This window comes from Scyliorhinus torazame, chromosome 5, assembly GCF_047496885.1.
Source record: "Scyliorhinus torazame isolate Kashiwa2021f chromosome 5, sScyTor2.1, whole genome shotgun sequence".
NCBI lineage: Eukaryota > Metazoa > Chordata > Chondrichthyes > Carcharhiniformes > Scyliorhinidae > Scyliorhinus > Scyliorhinus torazame.
In genome coordinates, this window is record NC_092711.1 from 208,113,904 (window position 1) to 208,134,981 (window position 21,078).

At 49.7% G+C, this 21,078-nt stretch overlaps 1 protein-coding gene across 1 annotated transcript in view; it reads left to right on the plus strand.

Annotated features, from left to right (window-relative positions):
• The first annotated feature begins 9,774 nt into the window (after positions 1–9,774).
• Positions 9,775–21,078, plus strand: part of LOC140420916 (sodium- and chloride-dependent neutral and basic amino acid transporter B(0+)-like) — a 44,266-nt gene continuing 32,962 nt past the window's right edge. The window contains exons 1-3 of the mRNA XM_072505064.1: positions 9,775–9,835; positions 16,287–16,434; positions 19,391–19,522. Of these exons, the coding sequence (XP_072361165.1) occupies positions 16,305–16,434; positions 19,391–19,522 (262 nt within the window). The 5' untranslated portion in view covers positions 9,775–9,835; positions 16,287–16,304. The remainder of the gene's footprint in view (positions 9,836–16,286; positions 16,435–19,390; positions 19,523–21,078) is intronic.

Below are 21,078 nucleotides of genomic sequence, written 5' to 3' on the forward strand. Positions count from 1 at the left end.
CACCAACCTTTGTGTCGTCTGAAAACTTACTAATCAGACCAGTTACATTTTCCTCCAAATCATTTATATATACTACAAAGAGCAAAGGTCCCAGCACTGATCCCTGTGGAACACCACTGGTCACAGCCCTCCAATTAGAAAAGCATCCCTCCATTGCTACCCTCTGCCTTCTATGGCCTAGCAGTTCTGTATCCACCTTGCCAGTTCACCCCTGATCCCGTGTGACTTCACCTTTTGTACTAGTCTACCATGAGGGACCTTGTCAAAGGCCTTACTGAAGTCCATATAGACAACATCTACTGCCCTACCTGCATCAATCATCTTAGTGACCTCCTCGAAAAACTCTATCAAGTTAGTGAGACACGACCTCCCCTTCACAAAACCGTGCTGCCTCTCACTAATACGTCCATTTGCTTCCAAATGGGAGTAGATCCTGTCTCGAAGAATTCTCTCCAGTAATTTCCCTACCACTGAAGTAAGGCTCACCGGCCTGTAGTTCCCGGGATTATCCTTGCTACCCTTCTTAAACAGAGGAACAACATTGGCTATTCTCCAGTCCTCCGGGACATCCCCTGAAGACAGCGAGGATCCAAAGCTTTCTGTCAAGGCCTCAGCAATTTCCTCTCCAGCCTCCTTCAGTATTCTGGGGTAGATCCCATCCGGCCCTGGGGACTTATCTACCTTAATATTTTTTAAGACACCCAACACCTCGTCTTTTTGGATCACAATGTGACCCAGGCTATCTACACCCCCTTCTCCAGACTCAACATCTACCAATTCCTTCTCTTTGGTGAATACTGATGCAAAGTATTCATTTAGTACCTCGCCCATTTCCTCTGGCTCCATACATAGATTCCCTTGCCTATCCTTCAGTGGGCCAACCCTTTCCCTGGCTACCCTCTTGCTTTTTATGTACGTGTAAAAAGCCTTGGGATTTTCCTTAACACTATTTGCCAATGACTTTTCATGACCCCTTCTAGCCCTCCTGACTCATTGCTTAAGTTCCTTCCTACTTTCCTTATATGCCACACAGGCTTCGTCTGTTCCCAGCCTTTTAGCCCTGACAAATGCCTCCTTTTTCTTTTTGATGAGGCCTACAATATCACTCGTCATCCAAGGTTCCCGAAAATTGCCGTATTTATCTTTCTTCCTCACAGGAACATGCCTGTCCTGTATTCCTTTCAACTGACACTTGAAAGCCTCCCACATGTCAGATGTTGATTTGCCCTCAAACATCCGCCCCCAATCTATGTTCTTCAGTTCCCGCCTAATATTGTTATAATTAGCCTTCCCCCAATTTAGCACATTTATCCTCGGACCACTCTTATCCTTGTCCACCAGTACTTTAAAACTTACTGAATTGTGGTCACTGTTACCGAAATGCTCCCCTACTGAAACATCTACCATCTGGCCGGGCTCATTCCCCAATACCAGGTCCAGTACCGCCCCTTCCCTAGTTGGACTGTTTACATATTGTTTTAAGAAGCCCTCCTGGATGCTCCTTACAAACTCCGCCCCGTCTAAGCCCCTGGCACTAAGTGAGTCCCAGTCAATATTGGGGAAGTTGAAGTCTCCCATCACCACAACCCTGTTGTTTTTACTCTTTTCCAAAATCTGTCTACCTATCTGCTCCTCTATCTCCCGCTGGCTGTTGGGAGGCCTGTAGTATACCCCCAACATTGTGACTGCACCCTTCTTATTCCTGATCTCTACCCATATAGCCTCACTGCCCTCTGAGGTGTCCTCTCGCAGTATAGCTGTGATATTCTCCCGAACAAGTAGCGCAACTCCGCCTCCCCTTTTACATCCCCCTCTATCCCGCCTGAAACATCTAAATCTGGAACGTTTAGCTGCCAATCCTGCCCTTCCCTCAACCAGGTCTCTGTAATGGCAACAACATCATAGTTCCAAGTAGTAATCCAAGCTCTAAGTTCATCTGCCTTACCCGGAATGCTCCTTGCATTAAAACATATGCACTTCAGGCCACCAGACCCGCTGTGTTCAGCAACTTCTCCCCGTCTGCTCTGCCTCAGAGCCACACTGTCCCTATTCCCTAGTTCTCCCTCAATGCTCTCACCTTCTGACCTATTGCTCCCGTGCCCACCCCCCTGCCATACTAGTTTAAACCCTCCCGTGTGACACTAGCAAACCTCACGGCCTTGATATTTATGCCTCTCCGGTTTAGATGCAACCCGTCCATCTTATACAGCTCACACCTGCCCCGGAAGAGCTCCCAGTGGTCCGGATAACGGAAACCCTCCCTCCTACACCAGCTGTTTAGCCACGTGTTTGTCTGCTCTATCTTCCTATTTCTAGCCTCACTGGCATGTGGCACAGGGAGTAATCCCGAGATTACAACCCTCGAGGTCCTGTCTTTTAACTTTCTGCCTAGCTCCCTGAACTCCTGCTGCAGGACCTCATGCCCCTTCCTGCCTATGTCGTTAGCACCAATATGTACAACGACCTCTGCCTGTTTGCCCTCCCCCTTCAGGATTCTCTCTACCCGTTCGGAGACATCCTGGACCCTGGCACCAGGGAGGCAACATACCATCCTGGAGTCTCTTTCACGTCCACAGAAGCGCCTATCTGTGTCCCTGACTATAGAGTCCCCTATTACTATTACTCTTCTGCGCTTTGACCCTCCCTTCTGAACATCAGAGCCAGCCGTGGTGCTCTGGCTGCTGCTGTTTTCCCCTGATAGGCTATCCCCCCCGACAGTATCCAAAGGGGTATATCTGTTCGAGAGGGGGACAACCACAGGGGATTCCTGCACTGACTGCCTGCCCTTTCTGGTGGTCACCCATTTCTCTGCCTGCACCTTGGGTGTGACCACATTTACATAACTGCGATCTATGACGCTTTCCGCCACCTGCATGCTCCTAAGTGCATCCAATTGCTGCTCCAACCGAACCATGCGGTCTGTGAGGAGCTGCAGTTGGGTGCACTTTCTGCAGATGAAGCCATCCGGGAAGCTGGAAGCCTCCCGGACCTGCCACATCTCACAGTCAGAGCACAGCACCCCTCTAACTGACATTGCGTCAATTAATTAAAATTAAAATTTGTCTTTTTTTTTTTAAATACTTTTTTTTTAAATTGCAAACTTACTGTCAACTATCTGTTTCCTAGCACTAGATTTCTAATAGAAATGCGATAGCTAACTATAATATTCTCCGATCTCTGGCTTAGATATCCTCTAAATTATAATTAAGTTATTATGTTTAATTAGTTCCCAAATACTCAAATTTTTTTTTTTTTTAATTTAGGTTAGAATCCCAACCAGCCACTCAGGTCACAGCTTTTCTGTGATGTCACTTCAGTTTCCCCCCGACACACACAATTTGAAAAAAGGTATAAAAGTAAAAATCACTTACTTACCTTCTTACCTTCTGAGTGTCTGAGATGTTCTCAGGTTCTCTCGCTGACAGAGACTGCTCCTCCACCTCCGATCCTTGACCTGCACAATGCTAATAATATAATAATATAATATGGCACTTACCTTACACCAATGGGTCTTATTATTAGGTTAGAGGAGGAGGGCGGGTGGGAGACACTACACGTGTAGTGTCTCGGGTTTCCTCTCCACCAGAATTTATTGGTTGGGGGGGGGGGACTTGCCAGAGGTCCGCGGGTCGAACTTCCGGTTCCCGCCTTATATAAAAACAAATAAAACAGAAAAGAAGAACTGACACGGGACCAGGCAAGGCTTTTTAAATTCACTACTCACCTCCCAGAAGGCCCCTGCGCACCGCTGCCGCCGAAATCCAAAGGGCTGCTCCTGTAAAGGTAAGGTTTTTAAATACACTACTCACCTCCCAGAAGGCCCCTGCGCACCGCTGCCGCCGAAATCCAAAGGGCTGCTCCTGTAAAGGTAAGGTTTTTAAATTCACTACTCACCTCCCAGAAGGCCCCTGCGCACCGCTGCCGCCGAAATCCAAAGGTTAAGACAAGAGGGGAAATCAGAGAGTGAAGATGAAGTTGAAGTGCAATTATCAGAAACGATTTTTGATCAGATGGTTGAAAAAGAACAAGAACAGGTGGAGGATGAGGCGGATATTTTTAGTTCAGGAAAATTGGCGGAGTTACAACAAAAAGATATAGAAATAAAATAGATGTATCATGCACGGAAGAGGAATCTGAGTGTATACCAGAGTGTTATTACCGTAAAAGTGTGTCTTGATGAGAAAATGGAGACCTTTACACATGCAGGCGGATGAAAAGTGGGCAGAAATTCATCAAGTAGTATTGCCGGTAGGGTATAGAAAGGAGGTGTTGCGAGTTGCACATGAGGTACTAATGTGAGGTCATTTGGGAATAAGGAAAACTCAAGCTAAAATCCAGAAACATTTTTATTGGGCTGGACTACATAAAGATGTAGTTAAATTTTGTCAATCATGTCATACATGTCAAGTGATAGGGAAACCTCAAGCAGTGATAAAACCAGCGCCCTTAATACCCATTCCAATGTTTGAGGAAACTTTTACAAGGTTCCTAATTGATTGTATAGGACCGCTTCCTGAAACAAAAAGTGGGAATCAATATCTTTTGACTATAATGGATGTGTCTACGAGGTTTCAAGAGGCCATTCCAGTACGTAATATAACAGCTAAAAGAATTGTGGAGGAGTTACTTAAATTCTTTACTAGATATGGACTGCCCACAGAAATACAATCGGATCAAGTATCGAATTTTACCTCAAGGTTATTCAAAGAAGTTATGGATAGCTTAGGACTAAAACAATTTAAATCAACTGCACAGCATTCAGAATCGCAAGGAGCATTAGAAAGGTGGCATCAGACATTAAAGACAATGTCGAGGGCTTATTGTCAAGATTATCCAGGGAATTGGGATAAAGGAATTTCATTCGTACTGTTTGAAATTAGGGATGCACCTAATGAATCAACCAAAATCCATCCTTTTGAACTAATTTTTGGTCATGAGGTAAGAGGACCACTTAAATTGATTAAGGAAAAATTGTTGAGTGAGAAATCAGAAATTACATTATTGGACTATGTGTCAAATTTCAGGGAAGGATTAAATAGAGCAGGTGAATTGGCTAGACAACATTTAAAAGTGGCACAACATGTGACAAAATGAGTAGCGGACAGGAAATCCAAAGTTCGGAGTTTTGCCAATGGAGATAAAGTTTTAGTGTTGTTACCAGTGGTAGGTGAACCTGCAAAGGCAAGGTTTTGTGGATCTTATCAGATTGAAAGGAAATTAAGTGAGGTGAATTATGTGGTAAGAACACCAGATAGAAGGAAGACTCACCGAGTGTGTCATGTGAATATGCTTAAAAGTTACTTTGAAAGGAAAGGAGAGAAAAAGGAGGAGGTTTCAATGATTCTAACTCAAAGTGATGAACCAAATCCAGATGACTGTGAATTTGACATACCTCAAATTAAATTGGAAAACGAGGATCTTCTTAAAAATTGGGATAAATTGTTGAGTTACCTTCCAGAGGAAAAATGGACTGACCTGAAAGAATTATTGATATCACATGGCAAGTTTGTGGAGATAATTTGGGAAGTACTGAAATGGCTATACATGATGTATATGTGGGAAATGCTGTTCCAATCAAAGAACATCCATGCAGACTTAACCCTTTAAAATTGGCACAGGTTAACAAAGAAATTGCATTCTCACCAGAAAAACTATTCCACGATTGAGAAGGAGATTTTGAGTTTGGTGCTGAGTTTGCAACATTTTCACATTTATTTGATTAGCAATCCATCTGACACCGTTATATATACTGATCATAATCCATTGACGTTTTTGGAGCGATTCCGGAATAACAATGCAAGGCTGTTTCACTGGAGCTTATTGTTACAGCCATTTAATTTAACAATAGTATATGTGGCGGACGAAAAAACGTGATAGCCGATGCTTTGTCACGAATCTGATGAACGAAAGCAATTTCAGTTGGAGGAAGACGAAGAAGAAATTGACTTTATTATTATACCTGTTTGCTTGTGTTGGTTTTTTTTTGAACAAAAAAGTATATTCACTGTGTGCATTTCTGAAAGGATAGTGAAAAGGTGAAAAATGAAACCATCTTGAAGCTGATGGTTTATTTTTTTTCTTGGGGGGAGGTGTCATGTGAGAGTACCTTTAAGAAATGGGTGCTTAAATGGGTGTGTATATAAGTATCTGTAGTGAGAGTACCTTTAAGAATTGGTTGTCTATTACTGCAGTGATGTCAGAGAGTGGGTGGAGCTGGGCTGTCTGTCAGCTTTTTACTTTCATTTTAGGCTGTTTGCTGCTGGGTATGTTTTCATTTCGTTTTCAGAGCTGGATAGGTGCAGTCACAGCCAAAATGTGTATTAGAGTCTCTCTCTGTAATCTAAAGACTGTAAATCGATCCTGGTGACTTCAAACTAATAACAGTAATGACTTTAACCTGATGTGCTTCTCGTAAAAGGTGTTTTAAGTCTTATGGATGTTAAAAGGAAAGAGGAAAGCTTAAAGGATGACTTAATGTTGTATTTTTGGGAGTTGTATTTGAATTGATGGTTGCCAAGATGTTCACTGTATGTTTTAAAAAGGTTAACTTGAGTTCATAGAATAAACATTGTTTTGTTTTAAAAAATACTTTTCCATTTCTGCTGTACCAGACCTGTCGAGTGGGCCGTGTGCTCCCCATACCACAATCTATTAAAGATTGTGGGTCAAGTGAACTCCATGATAAACTTTGGGGTTCTCTAAACCCTGGCCCATAACACAAGTCACTATGACATTGATCTCATTTCACCAAACAATTGACAAATATATTGATCAATCTCCATGACCTCTTGTCAAGAAAGAGGCAGCATAGGCCTCAGTTCCATGGCATGGGTAGGAATGTGGAGTCTTTCCTGCTGTAGAGGGTGGCAGGAAAACATATCAAATTCTCCGTCCCTGACCTAATTAATTATGCAACCAGTGACGGGGTAGGCGAAAGGCACATAGTCTCTCACCCTCTCTGTGCGCCATGTTGAAAAGGCACCCAACATCACTGACCTGCTCTTGAAGAAGGAAGGTAGACCTCCTAAAAATGAAGATGGAATATTTATGTACTTCTGCATCCCTTCTGTTGTGTTCTGTGATATAACTGTTGTGGAAAGATAACTAACAGACTACTATACAGACAATGGCTACTAAATGAATTCAGTGAATTCTCCTGGAGCTACTTTAAGTGTGACTGTCCTGCCGTACATCTTAGTACCAACTAGCGGGTATCTCAAGTCACATGATAGATGTATGTAGCCACCAGCTGGAGGCTGGAGGTCGCATTGCTAACTATATACAGAACTGTGCACAGGCATATCACCACATTCATCCTTCCCTTGGAAATGTTATCATTTATATTTAAATATAACTGTGTCTTACAAAATGTAATCTGTAATATTATTTTACACATTATATATATACAGATGCAACTGTACTTCAAACATAAATGAGTCGCTTATGCACAGCTTAGTGTACATTCATGACGCCATTGCCCCATTGATCTTCTGAGCTTTTATCAGCTGCCCGATGTCGCTTTTGCTTCCGGGTGACCAGTTTTCTGGCAGGTCTTTTTTGTCATATCACTTTGTTTAGCCTTTTGATGCAATGCGTCGTGATGACCGGTCTGCATCATCGGCTTTTAAAATTTTCTAGCACGATGCTTCTTGCTGCACCGTTGTGTACTTTCTGGCCTCTGCCACATTATTGATGCCTTCTTCTTCAGTACCACAGGTAGGATCCTCTTCCTCTTTGTGGGAGGGATCTTGTGACTGCGCCTCTTTTTCTTCTTTGCTTTGGTAACACCCGTCATGCCGCTTGACTGCGCCATAGGAGTAGTTGCTTGTGGATCGTCTGCTGAGGCGTCCAGTGTCAGCATACTTATGAGGAACAGTGCGATCGTGGTCAATTTGCACCTCAGGAGCAGGCTGCAGAGATTTGCACTTTGGTGTCTGGGTTGGATCCACATCTCCAACATTGGGTGCTGCTCCTTCATTTTGTGTTTGAGCCCCAATTGGTGGCTCATCATCACTCAATATTATAATAATGATCTTTATTGTCACAAGTAGGCTTACATGAACAATGAAGTTACTGTGAAAAGACCCTAGTCGTCACATTCCAGTGCCTATTCGGGTATACAGAGGGAGAATTAAGAATGTTCAAATTCCCTAACAGCAAGTCTTTCGGGCCTTGTGGGAGGAAACCGGAGAACCCGGAGGAAACCCACGCAGACACGGTGAGAACATGTAGACTCCGCACAGACAGTGACCCAAGTCGGTAATCGAACTTGGGACCCTGGAGCTGTGAAGCAACATTGCTACCCACTGTGCTACCGTGCTTCCCACGGAAATGATGTATAGGTTATCTTTTGCTGAAGAGCCGATTAGTGGCTCACCCTCGTCTGGCAGGATGATATATGTGTCATGTCATTTTACAGCTGCATCCAGATACAGCCATCTGCTCTTCTGGCACAACTTTTGTGGAGTGGCCTCAAGTGTTGGGGAGTCCACTCCCGGAATCAGTACGTCGGCTTGAGATGATTCACCGCGTGCCTCTGGAGCCAGTTTCTCCAGAATGGGGATGAGTTCTTCGGTTATCAGTCTGTTTGCAACTGAGTTGCTCTCATCTGAAGTATCTGCTACTGCAATCTCACGTTCAGCCCCTACATACGCCATCTTAGAGATTTCACACTTTTCGGTGTCATAGATTATCATAGAATTTACAGTGCAGAAGGAGGCCATTCGGCCCATCGATCTGCACCGGCTCTTGGGCAATCCTGCGCAGATTGGGCATCCCTTGTGATCACCAAGTCACTCATGCCTAACTACCTGAATAGCATTTCACCGTCGTTCTCCTCTGGCTCATCACCTAAGTCTTCACTTCCCTCATCGTACCCTTGGTCGTCGTAGTTCCCATCATCGTAATGATCATCATCATAGTCAGCATCATCGCAATCATCATCGTCTGCAATCGCGTCTTCCGTGAAGTATAACACTGGTCGTGGAATTATGTATTCATGTAAGATATGATCGATTTCCAAGTCAGCAGTGAGTCTTGCCGCAGTACCTTCATCGAACCGTCTATGTTCTGGAACTTCAGAAGGATTGAAGTTGAAGAAAGAATCATTTGGTATGGTTTTCATAACTGTTCTACCAGTGCCCCAGCTTCATATCACCCCACATTCCAGAATATGGAAGGTCCACCTGCAGATGTTCTGTCCCCTGTCCCACCCATTGATGTGGTGGCCTGGGACCCAGAGTTACCATTGGGCTCCATCCTGAACACCGGAGGCAGGTCCTGGCATTGTTCAGGTGGGACCCAACATTTGCTCACCAACTTTTCCAATCTCGGCCACAGCCTGAATATCTGCGGTAGCCTCTCGATTTCTGCAATGGGAACAGACTGTTCCATATTTCAGCAACAGATAGAGAGCTTGGGATTGGCTGAGCCTCTATTTAGTGCACTTGCTGTCCCTTTTAAAATACAGCTTGAAGAAACATGTGGAAGCAGAATGATTGTACTTTGGTACTGACGCCTGTGGAACTATTTCAAATGGTTGGCAAGAGATAACTTTAGTCTGAGAATTGAATAATTAATAACAGAAATGGTCTGAGGCAAATGTGAACCGAGCTACAATAATTTTAAGCAGACTAACTTCTGACTATGAGAGAGTCATTACATTATGTGGAATTTATTAATCCTTAACCAGAATTCAGGAGCTGTACAAAGTTCACAGTTGTCCCCAGTTCCAACTCCTGAGCAAGTGGAAGAATCATTCATCATTGTCCACAAAATCGATCAGAGAAAATTTACTTTATCGGAGTTCGCACAGAGCGAACCTCCAGAGGCCACGGTGAGTAATTTTATGAAAACATGATGAAAAAACTCATGTAAAACTCTGAGAGGTGCTGATGATCTGGGGATTCTGGTTGTTGTGAGTTGCAGAGTCTCTCTGTGGGGTTCAAGGTGTAAACTACCAACTGATCGCTGTCAAATGGAAAGCAGCACTGTGAACAAAGTTTTCCGACTGAGAGCGGGACTTAGCGACCAACTTGCTGCATGTTTTTCGACTATGGAAGCGGCCCGCCAGTGGGATTTACCAGTCCTGCCATTATCAACGGGATTTTCCGGCATGGGACTGAAATATCCCACTGGCTTGAACAGCCCATAGATCGCATCATAAGTGTCAACGCAGCGCCGGTTTTTCCACCATAATTTTTGACACTTGGTCAAAACTAAATTCTGGATCCATAATGGCACACGCCCGCCCCACCAGCAACATCAGGCTTCAAGATTGGGCACCCTGGTCTAAACAAAATAAAAATTAGAAAGAGGCTTCCCCACGGCCACAGGAAACAACCCCCACCAGGCACATGCCCTCCGCAACAGGAGGGAATCCACCCCACATGGACATGGGGAGCACTCCTCCCTCCAACGCACATTGCAAGCCCCCACACAGGCACAGGGAACCCACCTACAGACAATCCAATGGGAGCCCCTGGCACTATTCACTGGCACTACCCCTGGCACTGCTATTGCAAGGGTTCAGTGCTAAGGCACTATCATGGCACTGCCTGGGCTTGACCCACTCCCCTTTGGAGTTGCACTTTGCGGTGCGGGGACTGCTCGCCGGATACCTATTTTACAAAACCTGTTATAAATCCCACCAATGTGACATCACTCCAGCACAGGGGTGGGGAGGGGGAGGTGGCCGGAGCCTTCTCAGCAGATGTTAATGTGTGGTAATGGGGTTCCTTTCATTACAGGGTGAGGGGTCAATCAAGCAGGAAATGTGTCGGCGCCAAAACTGGGGCGTCATTCTCCGACCCCCCGCCGGGTCGGAGAATGGCCGTTGGCCGCCGTGAATCCCGCCCCCGCCCCCGCCGAAGTCTCCGAAGGGAGAAAAGTCGGCGGGGCGTTAATGGCGCCGCTGCCGCGGAGAATGTCACGGGTCTGCGCAAGGCAGCCGATTTTCGGCCTGCCGATATTCTCCCTTCCGGATGGGCCGAAGTCCCGTCGACGTGATGACCGTTCACGTCGACGTAAATTAAACCTCCTTTTCATCTGCGTGACCCGGTGCTCCAGGCTCACGCCGACCAGCGTGGAGGTGAGTGACGGCCTGGGGGGTTGGCTCTGGGCAGGAAATGGCGTGGCCGCAGTCTGATTGCGTGAGGAGAGGTGTGTCTCGGGTTGTGTGTGTGTGTGTGTGCGGCGGGGGGGGGGGGGGTGGTTAGAGTGGGCTGGGCTCCGGGGGAGTTCCGGGAGGGGGTCTGTGCCGGGGTGGAGGTTGGGGGTTGGGGGGGGGGTCCGTGCTGGGGTGGAGGTTGGGGGGGGTCCGTGCCGGGGTGGAGGTTGAGGGGGGGGTCCGTGCCGGGGTGGAGGTTGGGGGGTCCGTGCTGAGGTGGAGGTTGGGGGGGGGGTCCGTGCCGAGGAGGGGGATGGGAGGGCAACTGAGTTGGTCCACCTGGCCAGGTGCCAGCCTCCAACAGTTGGACCCATGCGGTCCATGCCACCTGGCTGGGGGGAGGAGGGGATAAGGGGATATGGGCAATGATGACATGTCGTCGTTCCCCTCCCCCCCACCAGGCCGTCATGTTTTCAGATCATCCAGCGATGTTGGCCGCCGTTGTGGCAGCCGCTCATGTCAATGTTGCCCTGGATGAGGAGGAGGAGGAGGAGGAGCGTGCCAGAGAGGCGGCGCAGGCTGCCGCAGAGGGGCAGGTGGCAGCCGCCCAGGCTGGAGGGACACCTGACCGACAGGACAAGGAGGGGGAGGATGACGTCGCGGCCCCACGGCAACGGAGGCACCCGAGGGCGCCCCGTGTGTACCGGCCCCGGCAGTCATACCAGGACCTCACGGACCGGGAATGCAGGAGGAGACTCCGGATGAGCCGGGAAACCGTGGCACACATCTGCCACCTGCTAGCACACCTGTCACCGTGTGGCACTGGCGGGGGACACCCTCTCCCCGTGTCCGTCAAGGTTACGGTGGCCCTGAAATTTTATGCAACGGGGTCATTCCAGGCACCGAGTGGGGACCTGTCCGGCATATCGCAGACATCGGTGCATCCGGGCAGTGACAGATGCCCTATATGCCATGGCGCACCGCTACATCCGCTTCCCCGTGGACCGGGCCAGCCAAGATGCCCGGGCCGTGGGCTTCTCTGCCGTTTCCGGGTTCCCCATGGTCCAGGGCGCGATCAATGGGATGCACGTCGCCGTGCGACCACCTGCAGATAACAGGGCCGTGTTCACTAATAGGAAGGGGACCTATTCGATGAACGTACAGGTGGTCTGCGACCACCGCATGATGATCCTGCACGTCTGCGCCCGTCACCCAGGCAGTGTACACGACTCATTCGTGTTGTCGCGGTCATCCATCCCCGTCATGTACGAAGGACGCCATCCCCGGCTGAGGGGCTGGTTGCTGGGCGACAGGGGCTACCCATTGCGATCGTGGCTGATGACGCCAATACCGAGGCCACGCAATGAGGCGGAGAACCGCTACAATGATGCCCATGTAGCGACAAGGGGAGTGATCGAGAGGTGCTTTGGCGTGCAGAAGATGCGTTTCAGGTGCCTGGACCTCTCTGGGGGCGCCCTCCAGTATTGGTCAGATAGGGTCGGCCGCATCATTGTGGTGTGCTGCGTCCTGCACAACATAGCGGGCACGGGACAGACTGATAGACGCCCGCTTCACTGACTAGATGGGCGTGGGAATCGGGTAGTATGGCCACAGACCGCACACCATGGCAACAGCCGACCACCAACACCCCCCACCCATTCACCCACCCAGCACCCTCACCCTCCTCCCCAACCCCACCCACCCCACCCGCATGCACACCACCCCCCCCCCATTGCCGATCCACCTGCGGCACAACGGGCCGGGCTCACACAGTTGCGGGTGGACGCGTGTCTATCGCAGGCCATGGAGGATGATGACAACCCGCCCTGCGATGAGCTCCTGGCTCTACATCGTTGGACTATGTCTGACCCATGGCCACAGTACCACCATCCACCCGGACCATCCCTGCATGCGGCTGTGACACGGCAGCGCACGGTCCCGTCCTCTGCCCGGGGGATGTTGATGGCGGCCCAGGGGGAAGGGGGCAGACTCACCTGGGGCTGAGGTAAGACCACCCCTCACACACACACTTGCGCTCAACGTACATGACACCCCCGCACACTTTGGCCAGAGCACAAAGGCAGCTTCGGTAGGTGTAACATTGACTTTAATAACCAAGGGAGTTCATGCACGTGCCCTAGCCCCTAAAACTCATCTGTGTCCTGCACCCGTGCCAACTTACTCAGTGTCTAATTGTTTGGCCTCACGGGCCCTTTGACTACGTCTACATGGTTCCCCAGACGGTACAGCAGAACTGGAGGTGGACTCCTGTGATTCCTTCCCTCTGACACTGGATCCCTTTGGCGGCCGTTTCCTGGGGCGTCCTGGCCTAGATGGGCCAGGCTGCGGCCCGGGCGACTGGGATGGCGAGCTGCCAGCCTGTCCTGCCCATTGCCCACCCGATGCACCTGGGACGGAAGGAGGGGGAGTCCGAGGTGTCGCGGTGTACCGGGACCTCCCCTACAGAGGGAGCCTGGACGGACCACACCACCTCCTCCTCCCTCGGGGTGCCCGATGGCCCCCAGGCCTCTACATGGGTGGGGGATGCGAACGGACTGGCCATCCGACGCCCCCCCGACATCTGGCGCTGCCAGTCCTGGAGGCCCATGCTGGTATCGACAGGGGTCTGCAGGTTTGCAGCCATGGAGCCCAGGGTCTGTGACAGTGCGACGCCGGCTCGCACATGGCCACTGGCGCGATGCCCTCAGCGATGGCCTGCAGAGACTGGGCCATGGCCTGCTGAGACTGGGCCATCTGGCACTGGCACTGGCTCATGGCCTCCTGTGAGAGGGCAGCCATGTCCTGGGCCACAGACGACGCCTGCACGGAAGGCCCCAGGCCTCGCAAACCGTTCCCCATGTCTGACACCGTCGCACCCATTGCCTCCACCGCGGACGCCACCCGTGCGGTGTCAGCCTGGGTGGCACGCATGACCGGCACCACTCCCAGCTCCTGGACGCGGGTGGACTCCTCCACCTGCGACCGCAGCCGCCGCAAGCCGCCCGTCACCCTCTTCGCTCGTCTCCGGGTCGGTGGTTGCATCGGATCTATGTGTGGGTGTGGTAACTGCAGGAACCCGGGATCCATCTGGGCGGCAGATGTTCGCTTGGGCTGGGCTGCCCTCCGACCGCCTGGCTCCTCTGCTGCTCCTACCTCCACCTGCTGTACCGGGACGGCTGTGTTGTACCAGTACACAAGTGAGTGTACCAGACTCCTCATCACTAAAGTGCCCAACCATGGTGAGTGTTTCTGCGATGGTGGAAGGTGTTGGTGACAGCAGTGGCGTTGTGTCGTGCTCTTCGTCCCACTCTGAGTCCATGGCACTTTGGGGTGGGGGTTCGTCTCCACCCATCCACTCTGACTCACTGTCCGGTATTTCGTCTTCCTGGGTAGTGCTGTCCCGTGTAGGGGTGTCCTGGGTAGTGCTGTCCCGGGTAGGGGTGTCCTGGGTAGTGGTGTCCTGGGTAGTGGTGTCCTGGGTAGTGGTGTCCTGGGTAGTGGTGTCCTGACTCTGATGTGACGGGGGCCTGTGGCTGCCCCCCTCATCGCTGGGTGGTCGCTCCCGCACGTGACGGGGGTGTCGTCTCCCTGTTGCTCCAGGTCTCTCCGTCTCCCGTGGTGTGCGAGGGGCATCCTGTGGGCGTCGCATGCTGGAGGGTGCGGGTCTCTCCGTCTCCCGTGGTCTCCGAGGGGCATCCTGCGGGCGTCGCATGCTGGAGGGTGCGGGTCTCTCCGTCTCCCGTGGTCTCCGTGTGGCATCCTGTGGGCGTCGCATGCTGGAGGGTGTGGGTCTCTCCGACTCCCGTGGTCTCCGAGTGGCATCCTGCGGGCGTCGCATGCTGGAGGGTGCGGGTCTCTCCGTCTCCTGTGGTCTCCGAGGGGCATCCTGTGGGCGGTCTGCATCTGCGGGGATGGGTGCCTGGACGTTTGGTACTGCGATACACAATGAAGCATGCATGGTTAGATATCAGGCAGTGATCAGGTGATACGGGGGAGGGGGATATAGGGGAGGGGGGATATGGGGACGGGCTGTCGGTGGCTCACTCGCTAGTACGCCCCCGACCTCTGCATCAGCAACCTCCCGGTCCTCAGGTCCGCCAGCCAGTTCCAGGTCCCTTTCCTCGTGTACGGTCAGTGGCCTCTCATCAGCGGGCCCTCCTCCAGTCCTCACATGCTCCCTATTGTTGTTTGCGCGCTTCTCCTGTGGGGGGGGGGCAGGGGTAAAAGGCAACAGTGTTAGGCAGGTATATGAATGCACGCCATCGGTTGCGCGTGCATTGCAGAGGTTAAGGTTAGGGCTGGATTCACTTGGGGATATGGGGGAGGGGGGATATGGGGGAGGGGGGGATATGGGGGAGGGGGGGTTATGGGGGAGGGGGGGATATGGGGGAGGGGGGATATGGGGGACGGGGGATATGGGGGAGGGGGGTATGGGGGATATGGGGGAGGGGGGATATGGGGGAGGGGGGGATATGGGGGATATGGGGAGGCTCACCCTGCCTGCTCTGACGAGGGCGTTCACCTTCTTGTGGCACTGGGTGGCTGTCCGTGGTGTCGGGGCCACAGCGGTGACGGCCTCTGCCACTTCCCTCCACAGACGCCGGCTGTGGCGTGGGGCAACTTTGCGGCCGTGCCCGGGATACAGGGCGTCCCTCCCCTGCTCCACCGCGTCCAGGAGTGCCTCCACATCGCGTGACTCGAACCTCGGGGCTGAGCGACGGCCAGCCATCCAGTCGGGTGTTGCGGTCGGGTGTTCCGGTCGGGTGGGGGGGAGCAGCGCGGCCTTATGAGCCGTCACGCCGTGCAGCGCGTATGACGCTGCACGGCGTGAACCACTGCGCAAGCGCGGATCCCGTTACGTCGCTGCTAGCCCATTTCGGGCCGGAGACTATCGACCCATTTTTCCGACGTGATGCAAGTCGGATTTGCGCCGTTTTTTGCGCCGATCGGCGGACTTTCCGCCGTTAATGGAGAATTTCGCCCCTGATTTGGGACTCCCCTTTGATTCTCCGACCCCGCTGCCATTCCTGTCCGCCGAAAATGGGGGCATAAATCTGCCTCCCATTAGTATTTTTGTTGTGGGTGAAAACTGTACTTTTCGTTTGAGTTCTAGTCTGAGAAAGTCTGATTTCTGAATAGGTCATTTCCTCTCTCCAACCCCCCCCCCCCTTCCCCTCAGGCTCTCTCCAATGAAGATATGGGTGACGAGACCTTCGAGCGAGGTAACTGGTCGTCGAAGTCTGACTACTTGCTCTCAGTGATCGGCTCTGCTGTGGGTCTGGGCAACGTCTGGCGATTCCCTTACCTGCTTTACAAAAATGGAGGAGGTAATGTAGAAAAACATAGACCAGAATTCTCCGGTCATTACAATTCAATTTTCCCACTGGCTGCGCACCTGCACCAGCGGGTTTCATAACGGCATGGGGTGGTTACAATGGGAAATCCCATTGACAATCGGCGGGAAGATAGAATCCTACTGCTAGCGAATGGTGGTTGGCGGACCGGAGAATCCAGCCCACAATGTGCGGAGGAAAGGCAGAAATAAAAAATGCATTTATAAAAAATGCTAAATTCTACGTACTGTGTGGGGTAAATAATACAAAGTTGAGTGTTTCTGAAATACGGAGCAATGAATTCAATATCGTAACCTTAAATTGTTGCCCAAATATTTTGCTTTGGAGTGTGGATAATGTGACAAGATGGTATTTCTTACCCAACTCTCAAGAGAGTGAGACAGAATAACCTGTGAGAATGGACACAAATTCAGATCACACCACTTGCTGGTGGCAATGATCTTTTCAGCTGAGGATGTTAATGAAGCAGTTGGTACTCCATGACCAGCTATTTTGATTTTTAACTGGTAATTATTTATTTTGGAATATTCTTGAAAGCAACATCGATGCAGCTTTATTAGGCAGGGTGTAATGGGATGGTAATGATGAGAATTTGTACTTGTGCATTTATCCTATTGTTAAGGTTCAGTTTTATTCTGCTCCCAGTAAAGGGGCAGGTGCAGGAGGCATTGGTCTGGACATTCACCAGTAATTTTACTGGGGGGAAACGAATGACAATGGGTCCCAGCCTAAAATAATTGATTGATTTAATAATAGTGAAGAAATTCAGGACTGGGTATTATTGATGTGTTCATTATATGGATCCCCTGGGCGTGATCTACCCGAATGGGGACAGGGCCCCGTGGCGCTCAAAATTAGCTGGGTGTTTCCCAGTGATCATTATGCCGAGAAACACCGGCGACCTAACGCCCATCCAGGTAGATCAGGGACTCAGCGGGGACTCCCCGGCGGGGCCGCAATTATCCCCGTTTCCTGCACTGAGTAACTCTGCTCGGCAGAATTCCTCAGTATATTTTTAAATGGCGTCCCAATCTCTCAACACGACACCGATCCCCAACACAAGACCCAACTCATTATCAGGGTTTCCCCAGGACCCCCCCCCCCCCCCACATAGCACACCATGCTCGCCACGGCGCAGCATGGCCGAGAGCCCCCTCCTGGGATCTACCTAGCTCTCACTGCCTTGCGAGATAAAATGTGACCTCATGAGATGTTTTGATGTAAATACCGCCCATTGTAGCTTATCTCATTCTTATGTGCAGATTCCTGAAAGACTTGAGGCTTCGGGATTCATCCACTTCGCCTTGGAGATCTCGGTCGAGCGCTGTTCAACACTGGGTGACCAGATGGCACAGCATCCGTGAGGGCCTCCCAGGGGATCGGAGACTCCCAGGTGCATGCACTCTGGGCAGGTTGGTACCCTGTCACTGCTGGTACCACCTGGGCAGCCTAACAGTGCCACCTGGGTGCCAGACTGGAAATTCCAAGGTGCCCAGGTGGTATTTTCAGCTGGCATGAGCAGTGCCAGGGTGCCACATTGGCACTGCCAAAGTGCCAAGCTGGAAGTTTCTGCACGTGCGCGATTGGGATGGGAACGCCCTGTGTGGATGTTGTTGGGGGAGGAGGCGGAGCGTCCTGATTTCTTGCTACACTGGGGAGTTTCGGTGAGCAGAGCCAGGAAACAGGCAGCTAAACCCGCTCACAATGGGACTTTGTTCGTATTAGTTGAATCAAGTCCACAATGTTTCTTCTGGGATCACAAACTATATTTTCATCTGAAGCACTGATGCCATAATAAATTTTGTGGAAGCTACTTGATTGTCAGTCTTAATGTCATAGAGTTCTAAAGCACAGAAAAGGCCTTTCGGCCCATAGTGTCTGTGCCAGCCATCACGCACCTATAAACTCTAATCCTATTTTCCAGTACTTGGTCCATAGCCTTGCGGGTTACTGCATTTCAAATGCTCATCTAAATGCTTCTTAAGCATTGTGATTGTTCCCACCTCTACCATCCTTTAAGGCAGTAAGTTCTAGATTCCCACCATCCTCTGAATGAAAAGGTTTTTCCGCAGATCCTCCCTAAATCTCCTGCCCCTTACCTTAAATCTATGCTTCCTGGTTATTGACCCTTCTACTAAAGGGATTTTTTTCTTTCTATCTACCCTATCCATGTCCTTCACTGTTGTATGCACCGTCAATACCTTCCCTGCTCTAAGAAAAACAACCTTAGTCTATCCAGGCTCTCTTCACAGCTGAAACGCTCCAGTCCAGGCAACACCCTGGTGAATCTCTTCTGCACCCTTTCCAATGCAATCACATCCTTCCTGTAGTGTAGTGACCAGAACTGCACATAGTACACCTAACAAATGTTTTATATTGCTCCAACATGACCTTCTTGCTCTTATATTCTATGCCTCGGCTCAATAAAGGCAAGTATGTCATATCTCTTCTTAAACACTTTATCTATCTGTCCTGCTGCCTTCAGGGACAAGGTGTAATAATAATAATCTTTATTATCACAATTCAGCTTATATTAACACTGCAATGAAGTTACTGTGAAAAGCCCCTCGTCGCCACATTCTGGCACCTGTTCGGGTATGCAGAGGAAGAATTCAGAGTATCCAAGTCACCGAACAGCACATCTTTCCCTCTTGTCCTCTGTACATCCTAGTGTTCATTGCGTAGTCCCCAGCTGCGTTAATCCTCTTAAAATGCATAAACTAACACTTTTCAGGAGTAAATATAGCCTGTATTCAGATGCTGAATAAATTTGCAAAATGTAGTCACACTGTTCTGTCAATGATAAAATTTAGTTCCCGTATTGATATGAAATGGAGCATTAGTTATTGAACATCCATTTCAAACTGCCTGAATAAGCCTGGTCACTCTCACAACCAGATAACCTGTTTCCCTTTCCTATGTTCTGCAGGTGCATTTCTTATTCCCTACACACTCATGATGGCACTCATTGGGATGCCAATGTTTTTTCTGGAATCTTCCTTTGGGCAGTTCGCCAGCCTCGGACCTGTTGCAATTTGGAAAGCTGTGCCAATGTTCCAAGGTGAATGTTTATTGAATGACGCAAATTCAGCAAAAGTTTAACCTCTACGAATCATTTAATTTTGCTTCGGGTGATAGAGAAGAGCTATCTAAGAGTTGACTGAATTAGTGTTGCTTACTTTACACTAACACCCTCTGTCATTCATTTACACTGGGCTAAAGAGCTGGCTTTTAAAGCAGACCAAGCAGGCCAGCAGCACCGTTCAATTCCTGTACCAGCCTCCCCGAACAGGTGCCGGAATGTGGCGACTCGGGGCTTTTCATAGTAACTTCATTGAAGCCTACTTGTGACAATAAGCAATTTTCATTTCATTTTTTTCGACACTGATGTTGGTTTCATCTTAATTATTCTGAATGAGATATCGATCAATTAAAATTGCGTTAATTTTGTTTTGTTGCAACAACTGAGGATTGATAACGTCTTTAAAAGGGATTGAAGGATATGAATAAATACATTGTAATTCTGTGGAGGAGGGAAAATAGTCTCTTTGAGTGAACTGATTGCATACAATTACAGTGGACGTGCAACACAGAAATGTTCATTTGGTCAAACCGGTCCATTGATGCTCCACTTGAGCCTCCTCCGCTCTTTCCCCATCTAACACTGTCATCCTACTCATAAACTTATCAAGCCTCTCATCGAGACACCTTATCCATTTGACTTAATCAACACCTCTGACAGAAAGTTCCCGTTCTCTGACGAAAGAAGTTTTTCCTGAAATTCCAACTGGATTTCTCAGTGATTCTGAGCAGCCCACACTCATCCTCACCTTCATCCTGCTGCCATCTCGCACCTCTCCATCATGGTCACCTTCTGCAAACTTATCTCATTCCATCCTTCCATCACATTCCATTGAGCACATTTCCAACTGTCCACTTTCTCTCAATGCAGGATAAGAAAATACAGGAATGCAGAGAGAGTCAGAGAATCATGGGTCGACCTGCAGTCATAGCCACCTTGAGCTCAGAGGAGAACATGTCTTGTAGATCGTCAGGGTGGCACAGATATTAGAGATCACAGGTCAATTGGACTTATCAATTGGCCCAGAGATAAGTGGGCTGTCAAGGAGATAGAGAGAGAAAAGAAGCTCACAGTTATCTCAGGCCCATAGGGCAGCACGGTGACGCAGTGGTTAGCACTGCTGCCTCATGGCACCAAGGACCCGGGTTCGATCCCGGCCCCGGGTCACTGTCCATGTGGAATTTGCACATTCTCCCGTGTTTGCGTGGGTCTCACCCACACAACCCAAAGATGTGCAGCCTAGGTGGATTGGCCATGCTAAATTGCCCCTTAACTGGGAACAAAAAAGAATTGGTACACAAAATTTTTAAATTTTAATTTCAGGCCCACAGGTACTGACTTTATTTCATCATTAAATAAACCATGAAAAGACTGAACCTTGTGATTTTCAAGATTGTGACGTTTCCACAAATAAGTGGGCAGGATTCTCTGATCCGCCAGCTGCATTTTCCAACATGGCACACCTACGCCAGCAGCGGGATTCTCCGCTTCCACAGCCAGCCAATGGTTTTTCCCATTGTGGACACCTCATGCCG